The sequence below is a fragment of the Taeniopygia guttata genome, chromosome 11, assembly GCF_048771995.1.
Source record: "Taeniopygia guttata chromosome 11, bTaeGut7.mat, whole genome shotgun sequence".
In the NCBI taxonomy this organism is placed as follows: domain Eukaryota; kingdom Metazoa; phylum Chordata; class Aves; order Passeriformes; family Estrildidae; genus Taeniopygia; species Taeniopygia guttata.
This window is the reverse complement of record NC_133036.1, coordinates 6,888,033-6,905,411: the sequence shown is the minus strand read 5'-3', so window position 1 is coordinate 6,905,411 and position 17,379 is coordinate 6,888,033. Positions and strand designations below refer to the sequence as shown.

Below are 17,379 nucleotides of genomic sequence, written 5' to 3'. Positions count from 1 at the left end.
ACTAACCCTTCATCCTTTGTGCTCTTTTGTCACGTCCTGAGTCACCCCAGCTTTGCTTCACTGCACCTCAGAAGACAAATCTCCTGCAGGCTCATGGTAGCTGTGCTCATGGTTACCTTGTGGTCCACATCTATTTTTGTATCTGTTGTCTCCTGCTTTATATTTAGCTCTTTGGGCATTCTAGAATTTAGCATAATGGAGCCCAATCAATGATGTGAGCCACTGAGCAGCGACACAGTGTGACTATGAAGAAATAATAATTGTGGCTTTCAGTATCAAGGTGGAGACATTTTTCTAGAGAAAAGAAATAAAGACCTCAGAAGAAGGGTGCAGCATTTCTCTTCATATCTCTTCATCGTGCATGATTTACCATTGTGTTCTAGGGGACTGATTTTCAAAAAGAATGAATTTTGCATTAAATTCTGAGTATGGTTGCTGCAGAAGACATGATATTTGCCTATTCAGATGATGAGCTGGATGCATAAGTGATCACATCAATGGGTAATATGCACATTCAGCCATGAGAAAAAATTTGCATGCCCTTTAAAGACCTAAAAGTTGAACATCTGGCCTTTTCTGTGGCACCTCAATTTTTTTTATCAATGTCTTCCCTTCTTTGAAAGGTTTATTCCTAAAACAGTCAGATCCTCATAGGCTTGATACAACATTCACTGCACCCTGTTCACAAATGAGCCAGGCTCAGCTGTGGTGAGAATGACTTTAATTTTTCTGCATTTTAGAGGTGGTGTTTACCATAAAATCCTGGAATTGCACATGACTGGACACTCATGAGTGCTGTACTTGGGACAGTCTGTGTTCTGCCCAAATGAAAAGTTTCATCAAACCTCTGTAGCACGTGCTTTAGGCAGAGTTGAGATCCAAAGGGAACCAGATGGCAACTTCTTCCTCCTCACCAGCTCTTGTGTTTTCCAGAAATAAATAGTTAACTGTCATTATAAACTATGAGGAAAGAACACCTAAAATGAGATATAACTAAGCACCAGGTACTGCTCATTTCCTCACAGGTGTTTTTCTGCTCTCCTAACTGATGTCCCAACCCTGGGCTTTCTGCTGGGTTTTTTGGTGAGACCAATAGCTTCAACTTTCCAGGACACCGTATATTTTTTTTTCATATCTTACTAATTTGGACACATGGTGATAGAAAACTGTTTCTAACCAGAAAGTCTGATGTACTGAGCACTTTTCTTGTTTAATACTACCTGGCTGGTGATGCTGAAAAGCATTGACATGCTATGGGTGTTCCCTCCTCAGAGCAAGCCTCACATATCTCATCTTCATTTCTATAATTTTGCCCTTGCCCCAACCACTCCAAGCCTCTAAAGAAGTTTGGATTTGGGCTGTGAAGCTATGAGTCATACCAATATTTTCACACATCCCAGTATATTAGTTAGGGGACTTGTGAAACAGAGGAAGGACAGAGTGTTATTAGTTGAAATTCCCAAATGAAGGGCCAAACGTTGAAAAACTTCCTCTGTTTTTATTCAGCCTCAGATGAGGAAAAAATTCTTATGTAGCATCAGTAAAGAGTTACCTGCTAAGTAATGAAAGAGGGTTTTCTACAACATTCCATTTATCAGACTTTCAGTCTGGGTAGCAATGTTGGGGCTCATGGTTTTCAAGTGCACTGCCTGCGGTTTGCAGGACTAATATCGAGAAGATTTAACCCCGTTTTTATGCTTCAAATTGTGAAGACAAGGAAGCCCAGCTTCTACCCCTGGCAATTGCCATCCTACTCCAAAATAAAGGAGGATGGCCCTCTCCAAACCTGGGTATTGTTAAAGCAGGTGATAGGGAAGATAACTGAGGGGGTTTATGCGTCATTCTCGCTTAGGCAGACTTTGCATGCTTGTACTTCTGACCCCAAGATCAAGTTCCAGATAGTGATGTATGCAAACTTTAGCTATCTTTCAGAGAAGCTACCAGAAGCCTAAAACTGAACATTTTTATTTTTTTTTTCTCATGAGGAAATCCCATAGCAGCCCTCCTCTGCTCAGATAACTGCAGCTTTGCAGCACCTTTGCTGTGAACAGGCATCAGAGGAATTCTTGCTGGTGTCTGGCCAGCGGGCAGAATGAAACTTCTGTGAAAGCAGAAAAATCAAAAAGAGGGGTCTGGGAAGGAAAGGACAGACACTCGGGAACGGAAACCTCCACTGAGCTGACAACAGTTTGCCCAGCTGAGGCTTGGTGTGAAGTGTTTACTCATCTGCCTTAGCCCTGGAAAATGAAAAGGAGGTTAAAAATTAATCTGTGCAGCTGGCAACTGCTGGACTGGGTTGACATGGTGGTGTAATTTTTTTCTAATACCAGGAAAACTCTGTAGCAGCAGAGTGACCAGGCATCAGGGTTAACATGTGGTAGCTTGACCCGTGCAATATAAGGCACTACATGACCTTTGTGGAGTGAAGTGCCCTTTTTCATACTGACCTGTTTAATGTTGGTGGCACAAAGGTGTGGGTATCCCGATTCTTCTGAGATGGTGCCCACCCAGCTACAGCTGGCTCTTCATTCCCAGCTGTACTTGCAGAATAATGTGGCCCAATGGATATCTTTTCTTTAAATTTGAAAGGCTAGATTTACTAATGGCAGGCTCTTTGAGTCATCTGGAAAACTACAGAAACCTTATGGTATATCATCTGTTTATAAGTGGCTCCTAGAGCTTGATTTTGGTTCATATCTCACAAAAGGACTTTGCCAGGTGCTGTTGGAATCATCTTTAGGCTGAGCCTTGAATTTCAGGCAGATAAAAAAATGAATCCCTGTTAGAAGAGACTGCAGGGGATGGAATCTAAACCTGCTGGGGCTAAACTAACACCAGAAAGTGCTAGCCTGCCACTGCAAGAGGCCAGTCTCTAAGTAGTTTGGTAGTTACCTTAACAGCTATAAAAGGTGTAAATCTGTAGAGAGGACAGAAAGAATAAAGAGAGAAACTGCCCTACCTGTCTCCTGCTCCACAGGGAATAACACAAGCTTCATTCACAGTAACTGATCCTAGTAACTGCTCTAAATGGAGAGGAAAAAGCTGTGGCTGAAATGTCTGTACAAATTACAGGGAGACAAGCCTGTAGCTCCAACTCTCTCTCTAATTCTTGTGCTGCACCACTGCTAAAGAACTTTAAGCCCCTTTGTATGACACAGTAAATATGCAACTAAACAACTTCAGGCATAGGAAGACCTCTTCAGCAGCACCACGAGGTTATTGCTGTCTCCCAGAACAATAGGTGCAGTGCTGTGTGATAGGTATGTATTTCCTTAAAAAAAACCATATCAGACTTTATGTTTAGAAGAGGCAAGAGACCACCTTCTTTGTGTTATGAATACAGGTAGTTGTAGAAATGTGCTCACACCCTGAGCAGATGGTTCCTGGGGCACAGGGAATAGTTTTTTGCTTTTCACGAGCCAAGCTGGTCTTTGCAACGGAGGAGAATAAAGCTGAAACATTTCAGATATTCGGAGCACATCAAGTGTGGCCATTAGGGCAGGATTAAACAAACATAATTAGAGAAAGTCCTTCTGAAAGATGGTTCTGCTAAAGGATTCGAGTGCACACCTATTCTGTGCCCTGCTTGAAGTCCTAATGCTGCTCCAGTGCTAGAAGCAAATGCCTTTTGAAGGCAGCTCAGAGCCACCGAGCAGTCGCTTAGCTTTATAGTTTGCTAGCTGCATGTCATCTTTGAAGGCTGGGAAATTGCAGAGGCAGTACCGTGATTCCCAGCCGAGTGAAGCAGACACTTGACACATTTCATCCCTTGCAATTAAGGGAGAAAAGCAGAATCAGGGGAAAATTGAAGCAGCATTTTAGCAATAGACCACTCCCTTATCAAGATGAAGTACAAGCATAGATATATGCAGGATGGATGCTAAGCACAGACAGTAATAAATGCATGTGAACTTTGCATTAGAAAGCCTCACACTTAGAAGACTTCTTTTATTGCTCTTAGTCATTTACACACATCTTTCTAAAGCGAGGAAGCTCAAACATAATCAAACCCTGTGTGCAAATTACCAAGTCAAATGCTGTTGTTCTGTTCTGTTGTCTTTTAATAACGGAGCGCAAACTTCCCAGTGCAAAAATACAATCTTGTGATAAAATGACTAATACATGACTAAAGCCAGTTTCCATTGTGCAGGCATAGCTCTGGGGATCATTTGTTTTTCATGGTAGATCCCTCAGACAGTGAATTCCTCTGGTGGTTGGGATTATATTAATGACCAAGACTGTTAGTCACCTCAAGGGAGCTGAAATAGGATGCCACTGTGGTTGCCATTATTAATTCCAACTGCAGGTGTGAAAATTAATTTCATGGGTATTTTTATCATTTCCTTTTAGTTAAGGATTAGAGTTTCCGAATGACCCAGACTCCGGATGGAGACAAATCTGAACCAAGTCTGCCCAGCACTCCAGTAACAGTGGACCAATTCTGATGGTGTAGGAGGGGAAAAAATGGGGTATAAAGCTTTCCATCCCTCACTTGGAGACAATTAATGGCACTGAAAGATATCAGATGTCATAATGACACACACTTCTTTGCACCAAGACTTTGTAAAGCAATCCAGTAAATTGCAGGTTGTTTTCATTTCTGTGAAAGAATAACACATTTGCCAATCGTGGGAGAAAAAAAAAAAAAAAGAAGTTAAATATATCAAACCAAATCAAATGTAGCTGATTAGAAAGCTACAGTTTCCATTTGCTGGCACGGGCACTGTTTTCACATGGATTTTCTGACAGATGCTGCTATATCTCCATAGTCAAGACAGCTCCAGCAGCCAAGCTCCTGCCTGGCGTCCTAAACCATAGGTGGAGTTGGGCTGTTGAATTTGGGGAATGGGAGGGGAATGGCTGGGAGAAGAGCTGGCTCACCTTGGCTGGAGGGGGCAGGAGCTGGAGGCAGCTGGATCCCTTAAGGAGAGACAGACTGGGAAGGAGGAAACCCCCCCACTTCTCCCCCTCCTCATGATTAAGCCTCAACTCCTGCCAGTCCAGCTGGCAGAGGTGTTGGCTCCAAAGCTGTCCTGTATTCACCGACACCTCCTCCTGCCAGAGCCCCGTGAGTAATGCTCAGGAGATAAGCAGGTTAGGCCAGATTCAGTCAGATAATTAAAGCTTGGAGTTAATGTAACATCCTTAGGTGTTCCTACACACATACTGCTCATCCGGGGTTTGGATTTATAACTCTCTGCGCTCATAACCACCTTCCATCCGATAGCTTTCCTCATGTCTGGGGTATCTTTGCCGTGCTGTGCCCGCCCCAGGGATGGACAGACAGACAGACAGCCAGCCAAGCCGCGCTCAGGAGCGGAGGGCTCGGAGCTCCCTCCCGTCTGTGCCATCATCCCTCCATCTCTCTGGAAGTGTCTCCCCTTCCTGCTGCCGTGCGAGGTTTCCCTGGCCCGTCCCGGAGCCGTTTCCATCCCGGCGCACAGCGGGGAGAAGCCGCCGCTCGGAACCGGCTCCGCTCTCCCTCCCTCCCTCCTTCCCTCCCTCCTTCCCTCCCTCCCTCCCTCCTTCCCTCCCGGAGCCGCGGGGCCCGACGCCAGCCCTGCTCTGTTATAATGAACCTTTTTAGGTCATGTAAGCCAAGAACCTTGTGCTGCTAAAGACCCCATCCGTTACTTTAAGCAGTTATCGTATTTTACTGTTTACAGGGAGTAAGTCCAGAGCATGGCGCTCAGCCCATCGCATGCAGCACGGTTTATCACCAAAAATTAATGAGTTTGTGCCATCCCGCACTTCGAGACATTAAATCACGGATTTGTTTAAAATTTACTGAAGTTCACAACTTTTAATAAAGACCATCTCAACCTTCACAGTTGCACATCAAAACATCATGTCAGAATCATGCCCTCCTCACCATTTAGTGACAGCTGACTCCAAGAAAGGGATAGCATATAAAATTTTTCATCCTGCCACTGCAACCATTATTACTGTTGAAACAACTTAATGCAGAGCAGAAGGGAAATAAGCAGCAATAATTTTTCTGAGCTAATATAGATACAAATGCAGTGTGCATATTGCAGGACATTATCAGGATAGCTCAGACGTATAACATTAATGTAATCATTTTATTCTCTCCCCTTAGCTAATGCTAATTTTCTGTTTGACTATAGTTTTCAGTTTAATTTGTGCAAGAGTTTTTACCAGATTCTCCATTTACCCACTTCAGCTAATTTCAGAGACAACACCACACAGTATAGCTGAACATGATCACCCAGGTTATAAATGACAAATTCCACTATAAAGCTTTATAAAAACCTTTATTGCAACTTAAGTCTTTATTTCTTTTAAATGAATAGATTTTTTTTTTTTAGCATCAAAATGTCTTCATTGATTTTTACATTTAGGCAAAAGCTGTTCATGAAAATTAGTAAAGTAGGACATGCATTATGAAACAAGCACAGTGCAAATCTGATGATGCCAACCTTTAGCCACGTCTCAGAATCACTTGCAGCTTCCCAGTTGCACCTCTGTGCTGTCTTCCCTTCAGAGAGAGAAATTGCCTCTATACCTTATAATATTATTTGCAATATTTCTAGCATTTTATGAATGTTATAAATGAGCAATGAAAATATCCTGATTGCTAAAAAGTCATCACTTCATTTGGACTCACAGTAGACAAAGCAAACTCACACACTCAGGTGTAGCACCGATGCTGCATTTTCCATACAGCAATTGTCAGGCACTTCCAGGGGAATAAAACAGAAGCAGCTGCTAAAACCTCACAATTCCTACAGCTAAAATACAAGCCCTCTTGGATGTGACACAAAAGCAACGAAAATGTGTGTTTAAGCCTGTCTTTTCAAGCTACTTTTTTCCTAATTTAGCCACAGAAACTTTGTACAGACAACTGAATAGAGGTTGTGTGTTCATGATCTGGGCAGAATGGACAAATAGGAGACTGTATAGGGAAATAATTTTTTTTTTCCCTCACCTTCTGCAGTTTTGAAATGCAGCAACTCTTGTATATTCAGTAACACTAATACAAAACTGGAAAGTGAAGAGAGGAGAAGCAAGTTTCATTAAGAAGGAGAATTCTACATAAAACATACTGGAGCTGATGGAGGAAAGGAAGAGACAGCCAAGATGTTCAGCTGCAAGTGGAGTCCAATTTGATGCTCAGCGTGAGTTTAAAGGGAAGATTTTCTCAGCCTTAAAATAAAAGAGCAGTATTGGATGCGTACGGGGCAGAAAACTGTCGTCACAGAAATGGATTGTGCCGGGCTTGGGAAAAGCAAGAGTGGCAAAAGTAGCTCATTTTGCTGTGCTACATTTATAGATGTGCTCATTTGAATGCTCCCAGGAGGACCAGCTTTCTGCGTCCAGACAAAATTATACAGGCATCCCACCACGCCACAGCCCGCTGCTAAAACCTCAGCAAAAAGGAGATCCACCACAGCTTAGCTGGGAATTCTGCCTTTGGATTTTGGGGAGCAGAGCTGATTTCCTGCCAGCAGATCTGCTGCTGTCTTTCATTTCTTGTAGGATCAGCCCTCTGACATAAACAAATTGCTAACATCAAGGACCTGATCCTGCTTCCACTGAAATCAATACAAGTTTTGTCACTGGTTTCAACGGGATCAAGGATTCAATCCCACCGTTTTTGAAGTCAATGGGGTTGGGGTTTTCTCTGAATAAGCAAGGTTGTGTTGATACTGCAGAATGGGCCTAAATTATATTGATTATTTGGACGCAAACCCAAGCATAAAAACAGGATTAGGGGAGAAAAGGGAAATGTATGAGAAAGTGAGTGTAGAGCAGCATCCATTCCTGGCATGCAGCAGGTCAGCAGGAGCTCAGCCAGAGCAAAGGCTGCAGGGGCACAGCACCAGGTAGCCAAGTCCACCGGAAAATTTTTGGGGGAAGAGAGAGAAGAAATTAATCCAGGAGATAATTTTTCATCTGCTCCTTCTAAAGCAAACCTTTGAGTCACTCATCCTTTATTAAAAATAAACAAAACATTGACAGAAGAAATTATTGTCACATAGATACACACAGTAATTGGTTCTGCTTCTTCGCTGCTCCTTCTCTTCCCTCTTCTCTGATACACGGTTGTTCTGTGTGTCTGTAACAACTACTGGCAAATCAGAATTTATTGTACATATGTTTGTGTTCCACTTAATAAAAAATATACTTATATTTTCAGATAAACTTTGTTAGTAATTCATGAGGTAAGTGACTATTTATGCTAATAAGGGAGAAATATATTCTCAAGCATAATGCATTACATAAATTTGAATGCAAAATGTTCAATTATGAAGTAAATACAGGTAATGCAAACAGTAAATTACATCCAATAAAAATATATAAAGAATGTGTCTTCAAAGAGAGAGAGGCTTTTATTTGCATCTGTGAGTTGTTTAAAGAGAAAAGAATTAATAAATACTGAATTACTCTTATGATGATTTAGCTCATAATTCAGCAATCCATAATGACTCCCAGTAATCAGACTGTTGTTTTGTACCCTCCAATATAAGGCAGGACTGTTTCCTCAGCAATTTTATCCCTACCAGATTATCTCGTCTGATTCTATTAATTCTCTCCCATAAATCTGCTAACAGTGATATGTGATTTACTTACCCTGTTAACTGATCTGAAGACTGTTAAAAGGATTTATCTAGCACCGCACCTAGGAGTAGTTTATGCCTTATCACTCTGTTACCCTGCAGAAGTCTGTCTAAAATCAGTTTGGCCGGTCTCATAGTTAAATTCAGCGGACACTGTTTAGTTCCACACCATAAAATAAGACACTAGATAAACAAAAGGAGCAGTAAGTGTACTTAACGTGTTGGTCTTGATACGTGTTTAAGTTATAAGGAATTACTCTGTGAGCCCGTATAACACAAAAGCTGCACGTTTGCTCCTGCTGGATGTGCTGTGCGGGACAGGCACACGCGCTCCAGCGGTGCGAGCTCTGCCTCTGCTGCTGGCGTGCTCCACACAGGCCGACCCCAGAGGCTCTGGAGTTAATGTTTCACGTCCCCCTGCACAGCCTGTCAGAAAACTCTCCCACAATAAATATACATTTGTTTGGAGGCTCGTGAACCAGGTCAGCAGCACACTGGGAGCGAGCAGGGCTCCACGGGTACGTCGTCGAACGGAGATGCTTGAAAACAAACCGGAGCAAGAAGCTGTGAGAGGGACAGAGGAGTTTTCCCTCTGCCTGGCTCGGGGCAGGATTGTTACAAACAGTGCTGGGAAAAGGGAGAAGTCTCAGGGAATTGGCCTGCGATAATTGTGGAAAAACTGGAGACTGAATAGCTCTAATTGAAATGAAAGTGTGTGATTGTTATGGAAGAAACACTGTTAATAGAGGACTGTAAATGTTTAGACACCCATTGTGAATAGCCAAATAATAAAGAAAAATACTACTAAATCGAGAATTATATACTGTAGGGAGGAAAATGTTGCTTCTGAAGGTTATCCAAAAATTGCTAATAATCTTTTTTCTCTGCTGCACTGAACAGTAGAGACATTTTGGTGCAGCAGTTCTGTGTAACAATCACACAAGAACAATATTGTACAACTAATAATTTTACTCGCTGCTCTGGTAGGTCAGAGCTTCAATTAATTTGCAGTACTTGCATACATTGGTATCAATTAAGAGACGATCCCCATTAGCTCACACAATTTCATACTCTTTGTCTGGAGTTCAGAGTTTACTCAGGAAATTTACTAGTTTGCAAATGTAGCACTTTGAATCTTCACATCCAAACAAACTATTTTATGGGCTTGGAGCCACATTTCTATAGCCATCTACCACACGCCTAGGGAAATACTACAACTGTACATTCTGAAATGCAATCACCTTTTCATTTAAAAATATGAGCACACACTTTGTGTCTCTCACAGGTAAGCATGTTAAGGGGTATATAGTGCCACATTCATCTTGCTCAGGAGAAAAAAAAATACAGAGAATTGGCCTGTCCTGGGAGGATTTATGCTGTGAGCCTGAAGTTTTGTTGATTCTAACAAAGTGAAGAAATAGGAAAGTCAGCCCGAGCAGTTAACTCGCATTAACTTTGTCATGGACTGACTTCTCTAAGATCAATCTGCAGATGTGCACGGCTCCATGTGTGCGGGTCTGTTGCAGGACCGTGCACAACTGTATTTTAATTTTGTTAGAAATGTTAGTAGCACATTTTATCTTTACAGAATTGCCACTATGATGATTTCTAGATCTAGTTATCTTCCTAAATTCACAGTGTGCCCTACCCCTTTCAGCTGTCAGGAGCAGTACATGCTGTATGACTTTCAGATGTTAGTACTGGCACTCACACTGATAATGGCATAGTCAGAAGATGTTATCCATTCGTAAATCCACTCCCCAAGTGCTATTTCCTAAGCAGAGATTCTTTGGCTATTGCAAATGATGACTTTCACAGTCAGTGAAAAATCACCCAGAGCCTTGCCTGCACCTACAGAGTGATACCCTGAGCGGGGTTATAAATAGCAAACTCTGGGGGGGAAGGGACCGGGCTAGGGGAGAAGGCAGGATTTGAAGTACAATGTTCAAGAAGGAGGTTTAATATATGACCAAGTGTCAGAAGTCAGGTTTCTGAGAATTACTTTTCAGATAAACAACTTTATAGCACCGCACTTAATCTTACTTACTAGAGACATCTCATTTATCACGGAATTACAAGTAACTTTAATTCTATCGATATTCCCATAAAGCCCGGTCGGAAAATCGAGCCTGGCAGCCCGCAGGCTGCGGATCTCCCTGCTCCGCGATGGGACACCCGGGATCAGCCGGGGCCGGGCGGGACCGCGGCGGCTGCGGGGGCGGGCGGGACACGGCGGGGGTGCCCGTGCTGTCCCGGCCCGGCTCGTCCCCGCCCGGCCCGGCCCGGCGCTCGGCACTGACCTGCGGACGAGAGATGGCGCTGTCGAGGTTCGCACCGAGCCGCTCCGCCGCTCCGCTCCAGCCGCCGCCGCGCCTCGGCCCCCGGACCGGCCCCAGCTCCCTCCCGAACGGGAAGGGGGGCTGGGGGGTGGGGGGGAGGCGAAAGTAAATACAATTAGTTCTAAATGTATTAAATTAATTACTCCCGGCCCGCACGCCGAGTGCGGCGGGAGGGGGTGCAGGGGGAGCGCGGGGTTTGCAAACTTGCGGGGCTGTCGCACCTCCGGGCGGGCCTGGGGGATGGAGAGATCGATGCCCCGTCCCCGTAACAAAATAATCAATAAGTGACCGCGGCGCTGCGAGAGTGCGGAGCGGTGACCCGCGGCCGGCACGGGGGAAGGGTCGCCCGCAGGTTCCGCGCCGGGCACGGCGGAGCCCCGCGCCGCCTCCGCGCTGCCCGCTCCCTCCCGGGCGCTGCCGGCTCCCCGCAGGACCGCGTCCGGCGCTCCCCCTCCCCGGTCCCGGCCGCACGGAGCTCCCTCGGGTGCCGCGCCGGGCTCAGGGGCAGCTCCGGGCCCTCCGCTCCGGGGCAAGGCGGGCCGGGCCGAGCCGGGCCGAGCCGTGCCGAGCCGGGCCGGGCCGGGCGCGGTGCCGGCGGCCAGGAGGGGGTTAAGCGGGCGCTGACAGTCAGCTGAGCCCTGACTGACAGCCCGCAAAGTTTCCCTGTCGCTAGACTCTTATGCTAATGAGGCCGGGCGGCGCGCTCCCATTGGCCCGGCGCTGAGCCCGTGTCCCGCCTGACGTCACGGGCGCTATAAAACTCCGCAATGCTTTAAACTCTCCTGCCGGATCAAACCTTTAAATATTTTTCATCTTCTTGCTGTAGCTTTGAGGCCGAGTTGTTTTTTTTTCTCTCTCTCTCTCTCTTTTTTTTTTAACTATTATTATTATTATTATTTTGGTTGCGATACAGACTTTGATTTTTTTTATTTTTTATTTTTTTGCCTTCGCTCTCTTTCCCTCCTCCCTCCCCCGATGAACCTCTCTCCTCGCTCTGCACTTTGCAGGAGAGAGCCCAGAGGAAAAGCACCATGAAGTGTTAAAAATAACAAAACAAAACAACAACAACAACAAATTTACTCGCAACAACACCAGCTAACACTTCCAGCTGCGGCTCGCGAGCTGCGAAAGAGCGAGAGGAGAGAGAGAGAAGGGAGGGAGAGAGGAGGGAAAAAAAAACCCCTCTATGCAAAAGGCGAATAGCGAGAGCCCCGCGCTCTGATGCATCAGCGGAGCCTCTGCGAGGGATAACGCGGAGCGGGAGAGGAGCCGCCGGGGCGGACCGGATCGGAGGCAGAGCAGGAGAGCGGAGCGGAGCTCGCCAAAAATCAAGCTGGCTCACCCGGTGGCGACTCAGAGCAGCCCCCTCGCTCCCGGAGCGCACCCTTTCTGGAGGACTCTCGGCAGCAAAAGGATGGCATCAGAGCTGGCGATGAGCAGCTCCGACCTGCCCACCAGTCCCCTGGCCATGGAATATGTTAATGACTTCGATCTGATGAAGTTTGAAGTGAAAAAGGAGCCGGTGGAGACCGATCGCATTATCAGCCAGTGCGGCCGCCTGATCGCCGGGGGATCGCTCTCCTCCACCCCGATGAGCACGCCCTGCAGCTCCGTGCCCCCGTCCCCCAGCTTCTCGGCGCCCAGCCCCGGCTCCGGCTCCGACCAGAAGACCCACCTGGAAGACTACTACTGGATGACGGGGTACCCGCAGCAGCTCAACCCGGAGGCGCTGGGCTTCAGCCCCGAGGACGCGGTGGAGGCGCTGATCAACAGCAGCCACCACCCGCTGCCCGGCGCCTTCGATGGCTATGCTAGAGGGCAGCAGCTGGCCGCGGCCGCCGGCGGCTCCGTGCCGGCCGAGGAGATGGGCTCGGCGGCCGCCGTGGTGTCGGCGGTGATCGCCGCGGCGGCGGCGCAGGGCGGCGCGCCCCACTACCACCACCACCACCACCACCCGCACCACGGCGGCGGCGGCGGCGGCGGCGGGCACCCCCACGCCGCGGCGCCGGGCAGCGCGCCGCCCTCCTCCGCCTCCTCGGCCGCCGGCTCCGGCTCCGGCGGCGGCGGCGGCGGCGGCGCCGGGGGGCTGCACCACCCGCACCACGGCGGCGGCGGCGGCGGCGGCGGCGGCGGCCTCCACTTCGACGACCGCTTCTCCGACGAGCAGCTGGTGACCATGTCGGTGCGGGAGCTGAACCGGCAGCTGCGGGGCGTCAGCAAGGAAGAGGTGATCCGGCTGAAGCAGAAGAGGAGGACCCTCAAAAACAGGGGCTATGCCCAGTCCTGCCGCTTCAAGAGGGTCCAGCAGCGGCACGTCCTGGAGTCGGAGAAGAACCAGCTGCTGCAGCAAGTGGAGCACCTAAAGCAGGAGATCTCCAGGCTGGTCCGGGAGAGGGACGCCTACAAGGAAAAGTACGAGAAGCTGGTCAGCAATGGCTTCAGAGAAAACGGATCCAGCAGCGACAACCCTTCCTCTCCAGAGTTTTTCATGTGAGTTCTCACAGCCTTGCCACCTTAACTAAAAGTTCTCCGTGTGAGTTGTTGTTGGGGGCTTTGCTAGAGCCACAACCCCGCTTGCCACCTTCTATTACCTTTTTTCTAAAAAAAAAAAAAAAAACTCAAAACAATTTTAAAACAAAGTTGTTTTTTGGGTTGGTTTTTGTTTTTTCTTTTTAAGGTGGGCTGGCTCCGTGTTGGCCAACCTAAAGTTCTACATGAGTTTCCTTTCTGTTTATTATTATTATTATTTTTATTTTTATTTTTTTGTGGGGGCTTGCTGTTGTGTTTTTCTTTTTTTCATTTGAAAGATCCAACTCGCCACCAACTCAGTTCTTCATATGAAGCTTGCTCTTCTTTGAAACCTGCCATCCACATTATATATATATTTTTAAGTTCATGAGGTTTTTTTCTTTTGAGCTTGCTGTGTCCAAAAAGTCAGATTTTTTTTTTGCCGTCCTGAGTTCTTCATATGAGATTTGAGCTTTGCAAAAAGAAAAATAAAATTTAAAAAAAATTAAAAACTAAACAAAACAAAAAAATACAAAAAAAAAAAAGTGAAAATTTTAGACTCCAGCTTGCTGAGTTCCATCAGTTTTTAGCATTGTTGTGCAAAACTAGAGATATGCCTAGATCAACCTGCCAAAATCAAGCCTGCATCAACCTTCGGTGTGTTCATGTGAGTTTTGGCCTTAATCTGCCAAACGTGAGACTTTAGTCTGCCATTAGAATCCCATACTCATCTCATGCATTACGCTCGCTATTTTGTCTTAGCAACAATGAACTGTAACTGTTTCAAAAGACTATGAAAAAGAGACATTATATTAATAAAAAACCCTGCATGCTGGTCATGTACGGTATAATTATTTTTTTTTTTTCTTTTGCTTGGAAATGGACTTTTGGAGACTATTATGGCATGGCATTCATTCTTTTGTTTTATTGCCTCATCACTTTTTTGGGTTGAAAGCAAAAAAGTGCAACCTTTGATCTTCCTCCTCCTCTTCCTCCCATTAAAGTTTGCATCTGCTCTAAAACTGCTTTGAGTTACTCAAAACTTCAGACTTCCTTTTAAATGCACTGAAGCATTCCCTCTCAAAATACCTGCCAGAATGGATTTTGGTAACCTAATGTGGCAAAAAAAAATTAAAAAAAAAAAAAAAAACACAGAAAGAACTTTGGAAAGATGTTCAAAAACAAAATTCACATCTCACTTTGGGGGGACATTGAAACCATGCTGTTGCCTAAAAACAGTCTAAAATTAATTTTAAGTGATCTGCCCCATTTTTTCTTTTTCTTTTGCGTTTGGTCATTGTCAAATGTGGAATGCTCTGGGTTCCTAGTATATAATTTAATTTTAGTTTCTGTCATCTGTTAGCCCAGTTAAAATGTATGCTACAGATAAAGGAATGTTATAGATAAATTCAAAAGAGTTAGGTCTGTTTAGATGTAGATTTTTTTTTTTAAAGATTGATGCACTAAATTGTTTACTGTCGTGATGTAAAGGGGGGTAGAATTTGCAATGGGACTGTTTTAAAAAGTAGTTTATGCAGCATGTGCTTGCAACTTAAATATAAGTTGGGTATATGTAGTCCTTGCTATACCACTGACTGTATTTGAAAACCAAAGTATTAAAAGGGGAGGCACCCCTGTTTATATCTATAGGGGTATTTTACATTAAAAATGTATGGGTTGTTTTTTTTTTTTTTTTCAAAATTGAAGTATTTGGGACTGAATTGCACTAAGATATAACCTGCAAGCATATAATACAAAAACAACAACAAAAAAATTACGAACCTGTTTAGAACGCTAATACAATTTATGCAGTTATAAAGATGGCATTACTGCACAGTTTTAAAATGATGCAGATTTTTTTACAGTTGTATTGTGGTGCAGAACTGGATTTTCTGTAACTTCAAAAATTCCACAGTTTTAAAGGCAATAATCAGTAAATTTTATTTTCAGGGACTGATATCCTGTCTTTTAAAAAAAAATGGAAAGTAAATCTTACCACAATAAATATAAAAAAATCTTGTCAGTTACTTTTTCTTTTACATATTTTGCTGTGCAAAATTGTTTTATATCTTGAGTTACTAACTAACCACGTGTGATGTTCTTATGTGCTTTTCTTTCATTTTCAACTCTATGGTTATATCGAAAGAGAGAATAATCTACAATAATAAACTGCATTTTTTTGATTCCGTACTCAGTTTCTTAGTCTGTAGTTCAAAGTTCCATAACTGCGAGCGCAGTACTTCAGCGTGCTGCCTGCCGAAGGGGCGATGCTGACCCACGAGCTGGACTCAATAATATTCAGGAGGGGAGAAGGAAAAGGATAGCTTCACTTAAAATGGAAAAATTGTCACCCGCTAGGACTCAAGTTCTCTTTCAGGTAGATGAAAAAACGTGAGCTTTCAGGTGCTGCTTCTGACTTCTCAGTAGTGCAGCGAGGGCAGTTTCAGTGACTCAGATCATCCCACCAAGTTCTAGGAGATCTCAAAGGGGAGGTCTGCTTAAAAACCTGATGACATGATATGGCCCTGTATTTTGATTGTTTTATGATGGAGTGAAGTGAAAGAGAAGACTTCACATCCTCTTATCATCTGATCCCAGCTAAGCATGCCTGTCTCTAGTAAGAGGTGACACTGCATCAGGCTTGGCTTGTCACAGAGCCACTCAATGCTAGATTGAAAGATTTCTTACCATTTTGGTCCATACTGCCTCCAGTTTTCTTTTCTTTGCTTTTTCACCCTTCTTTTTTCATTTTTTTTACCCTGTGGATTTTTTTTGTTGTTGTTGTTTTGGTTTTTTGGTTTTGTTTTGTTGTTTCTTCTTTTGCTACAGGCCTTAGAAAGTCCAGAGAGAGCTGAGGAGTGGAGAAAAAAAAAAAAATCCAAAGGACTTCCTCCAACTTTTGAGAGTTATTTGTTCTAAACAATCAACCCCAAAGGTTAATGTGCTAGAAACATTCAGGTCTCTGAGCCCGTGTTCACTGCAGTTCCCCATGTCAAAGGGCATTTGAACTTTGAAAGGCTCCTCAAATGCTTGACCCAGTTTGTTTAAAGCCACCTTTCCCTGAGAGCCTGCAGTGTCCGTCGGCAGAGTGCTGTCCTGCTCTCTCAATGGCATTATCTGCCCACTTTCTGAGAGGCAGAGGCCTCTCCAAAGGATGCTCCAGCCTCTCCAGGACGAGGGGTTTATCTCTAGACCCAGGTTCATAAACCAAACTCCTTTTTCTTCTCCTTTGTGTTTTTCCCTGCTGCTGCTGATGCAACTTCTCCCCAGCAGTCAGGTCATCCCTCCCGGGTGCTGGTGGCCCTGAAGGGACAGGACCTGTTGCCATCCCTCTGCCTGGCTGGTCCAGATCCTGTCAAGGGTTGAGCTGCAAGGTCAAGGTGTGGCTCTGAGCCCCCCTGCAGCACTTGCACCCACGATAGCCTGCGTCAGTGGGCAGTGGCTGGTGCTGGAGGTCACTCTGTTCCTGCTGAGGTCCCTTTGGCAGGGATGGACACCAGCCTCTCTGTTGGTGACAGCAGTGGCTTGCTCTCCGAAGCCAATGCTGTGTCTCACCCCTCCCCAGTGCCGGGGCACCAACCTGCCCTTTGGCATCTGACCTGCTGTTGCACCAGGGTTTGAGTAATGGTTCAAGCTCCAGATTCTGGTTAATTTGAGTTGCATTTTCTGGTTAATGTGTAATCTGTGGGTAAACTGGTTGCTATTGGCCGAGCTGGGAATTATCTCCTCTCATAAAGACAAGGCTGCTCATTATTATGTCTCCCACCTTCCCTTCCCTGACTGAGCCTTTACCGATGTCCAGGTGTTTTTGCAGGGACTCAGAAGCTTTGCTGCTGCCCTTGCTGAGAATAAGGAAGGGAAGGGACAAGACCTGTCATCAGCAGAGTCCCCGCTGAAGTGGTGCTGCAGCCCCCAAGGGAGCACAGAACCCCAGGCTGCCCAGAGCAGGA

General features: G+C 45.4%; 1 protein-coding gene across 3 annotated transcripts in view; it reads left to right on the top strand.

Moving 5' to 3' along the window:
- The first annotated feature begins 11,694 nt into the window (after positions 1-11,694).
- MAF (MAF bZIP transcription factor) overlaps positions 11,695-17,379 on the top strand; it is a 196,864-nt gene continuing 191,179 nt past the window's right edge. For 2 of the 3 annotated variants that reach the window (XM_030282325.4, XM_030282324.4), the window contains exon 1: positions 11,696-13,411. In XM_030282325.4, the coding sequence (XP_030138185.2) occupies positions 12,336-13,411 (1,076 nt within the window). In that variant the 5' untranslated portion in view covers positions 11,696-12,335. Of the gene's footprint in view, positions 13,412-17,379 lie in introns of all 3 variants that reach the window. The other variant, XM_041718556.2, reaches the window with a different exon arrangement.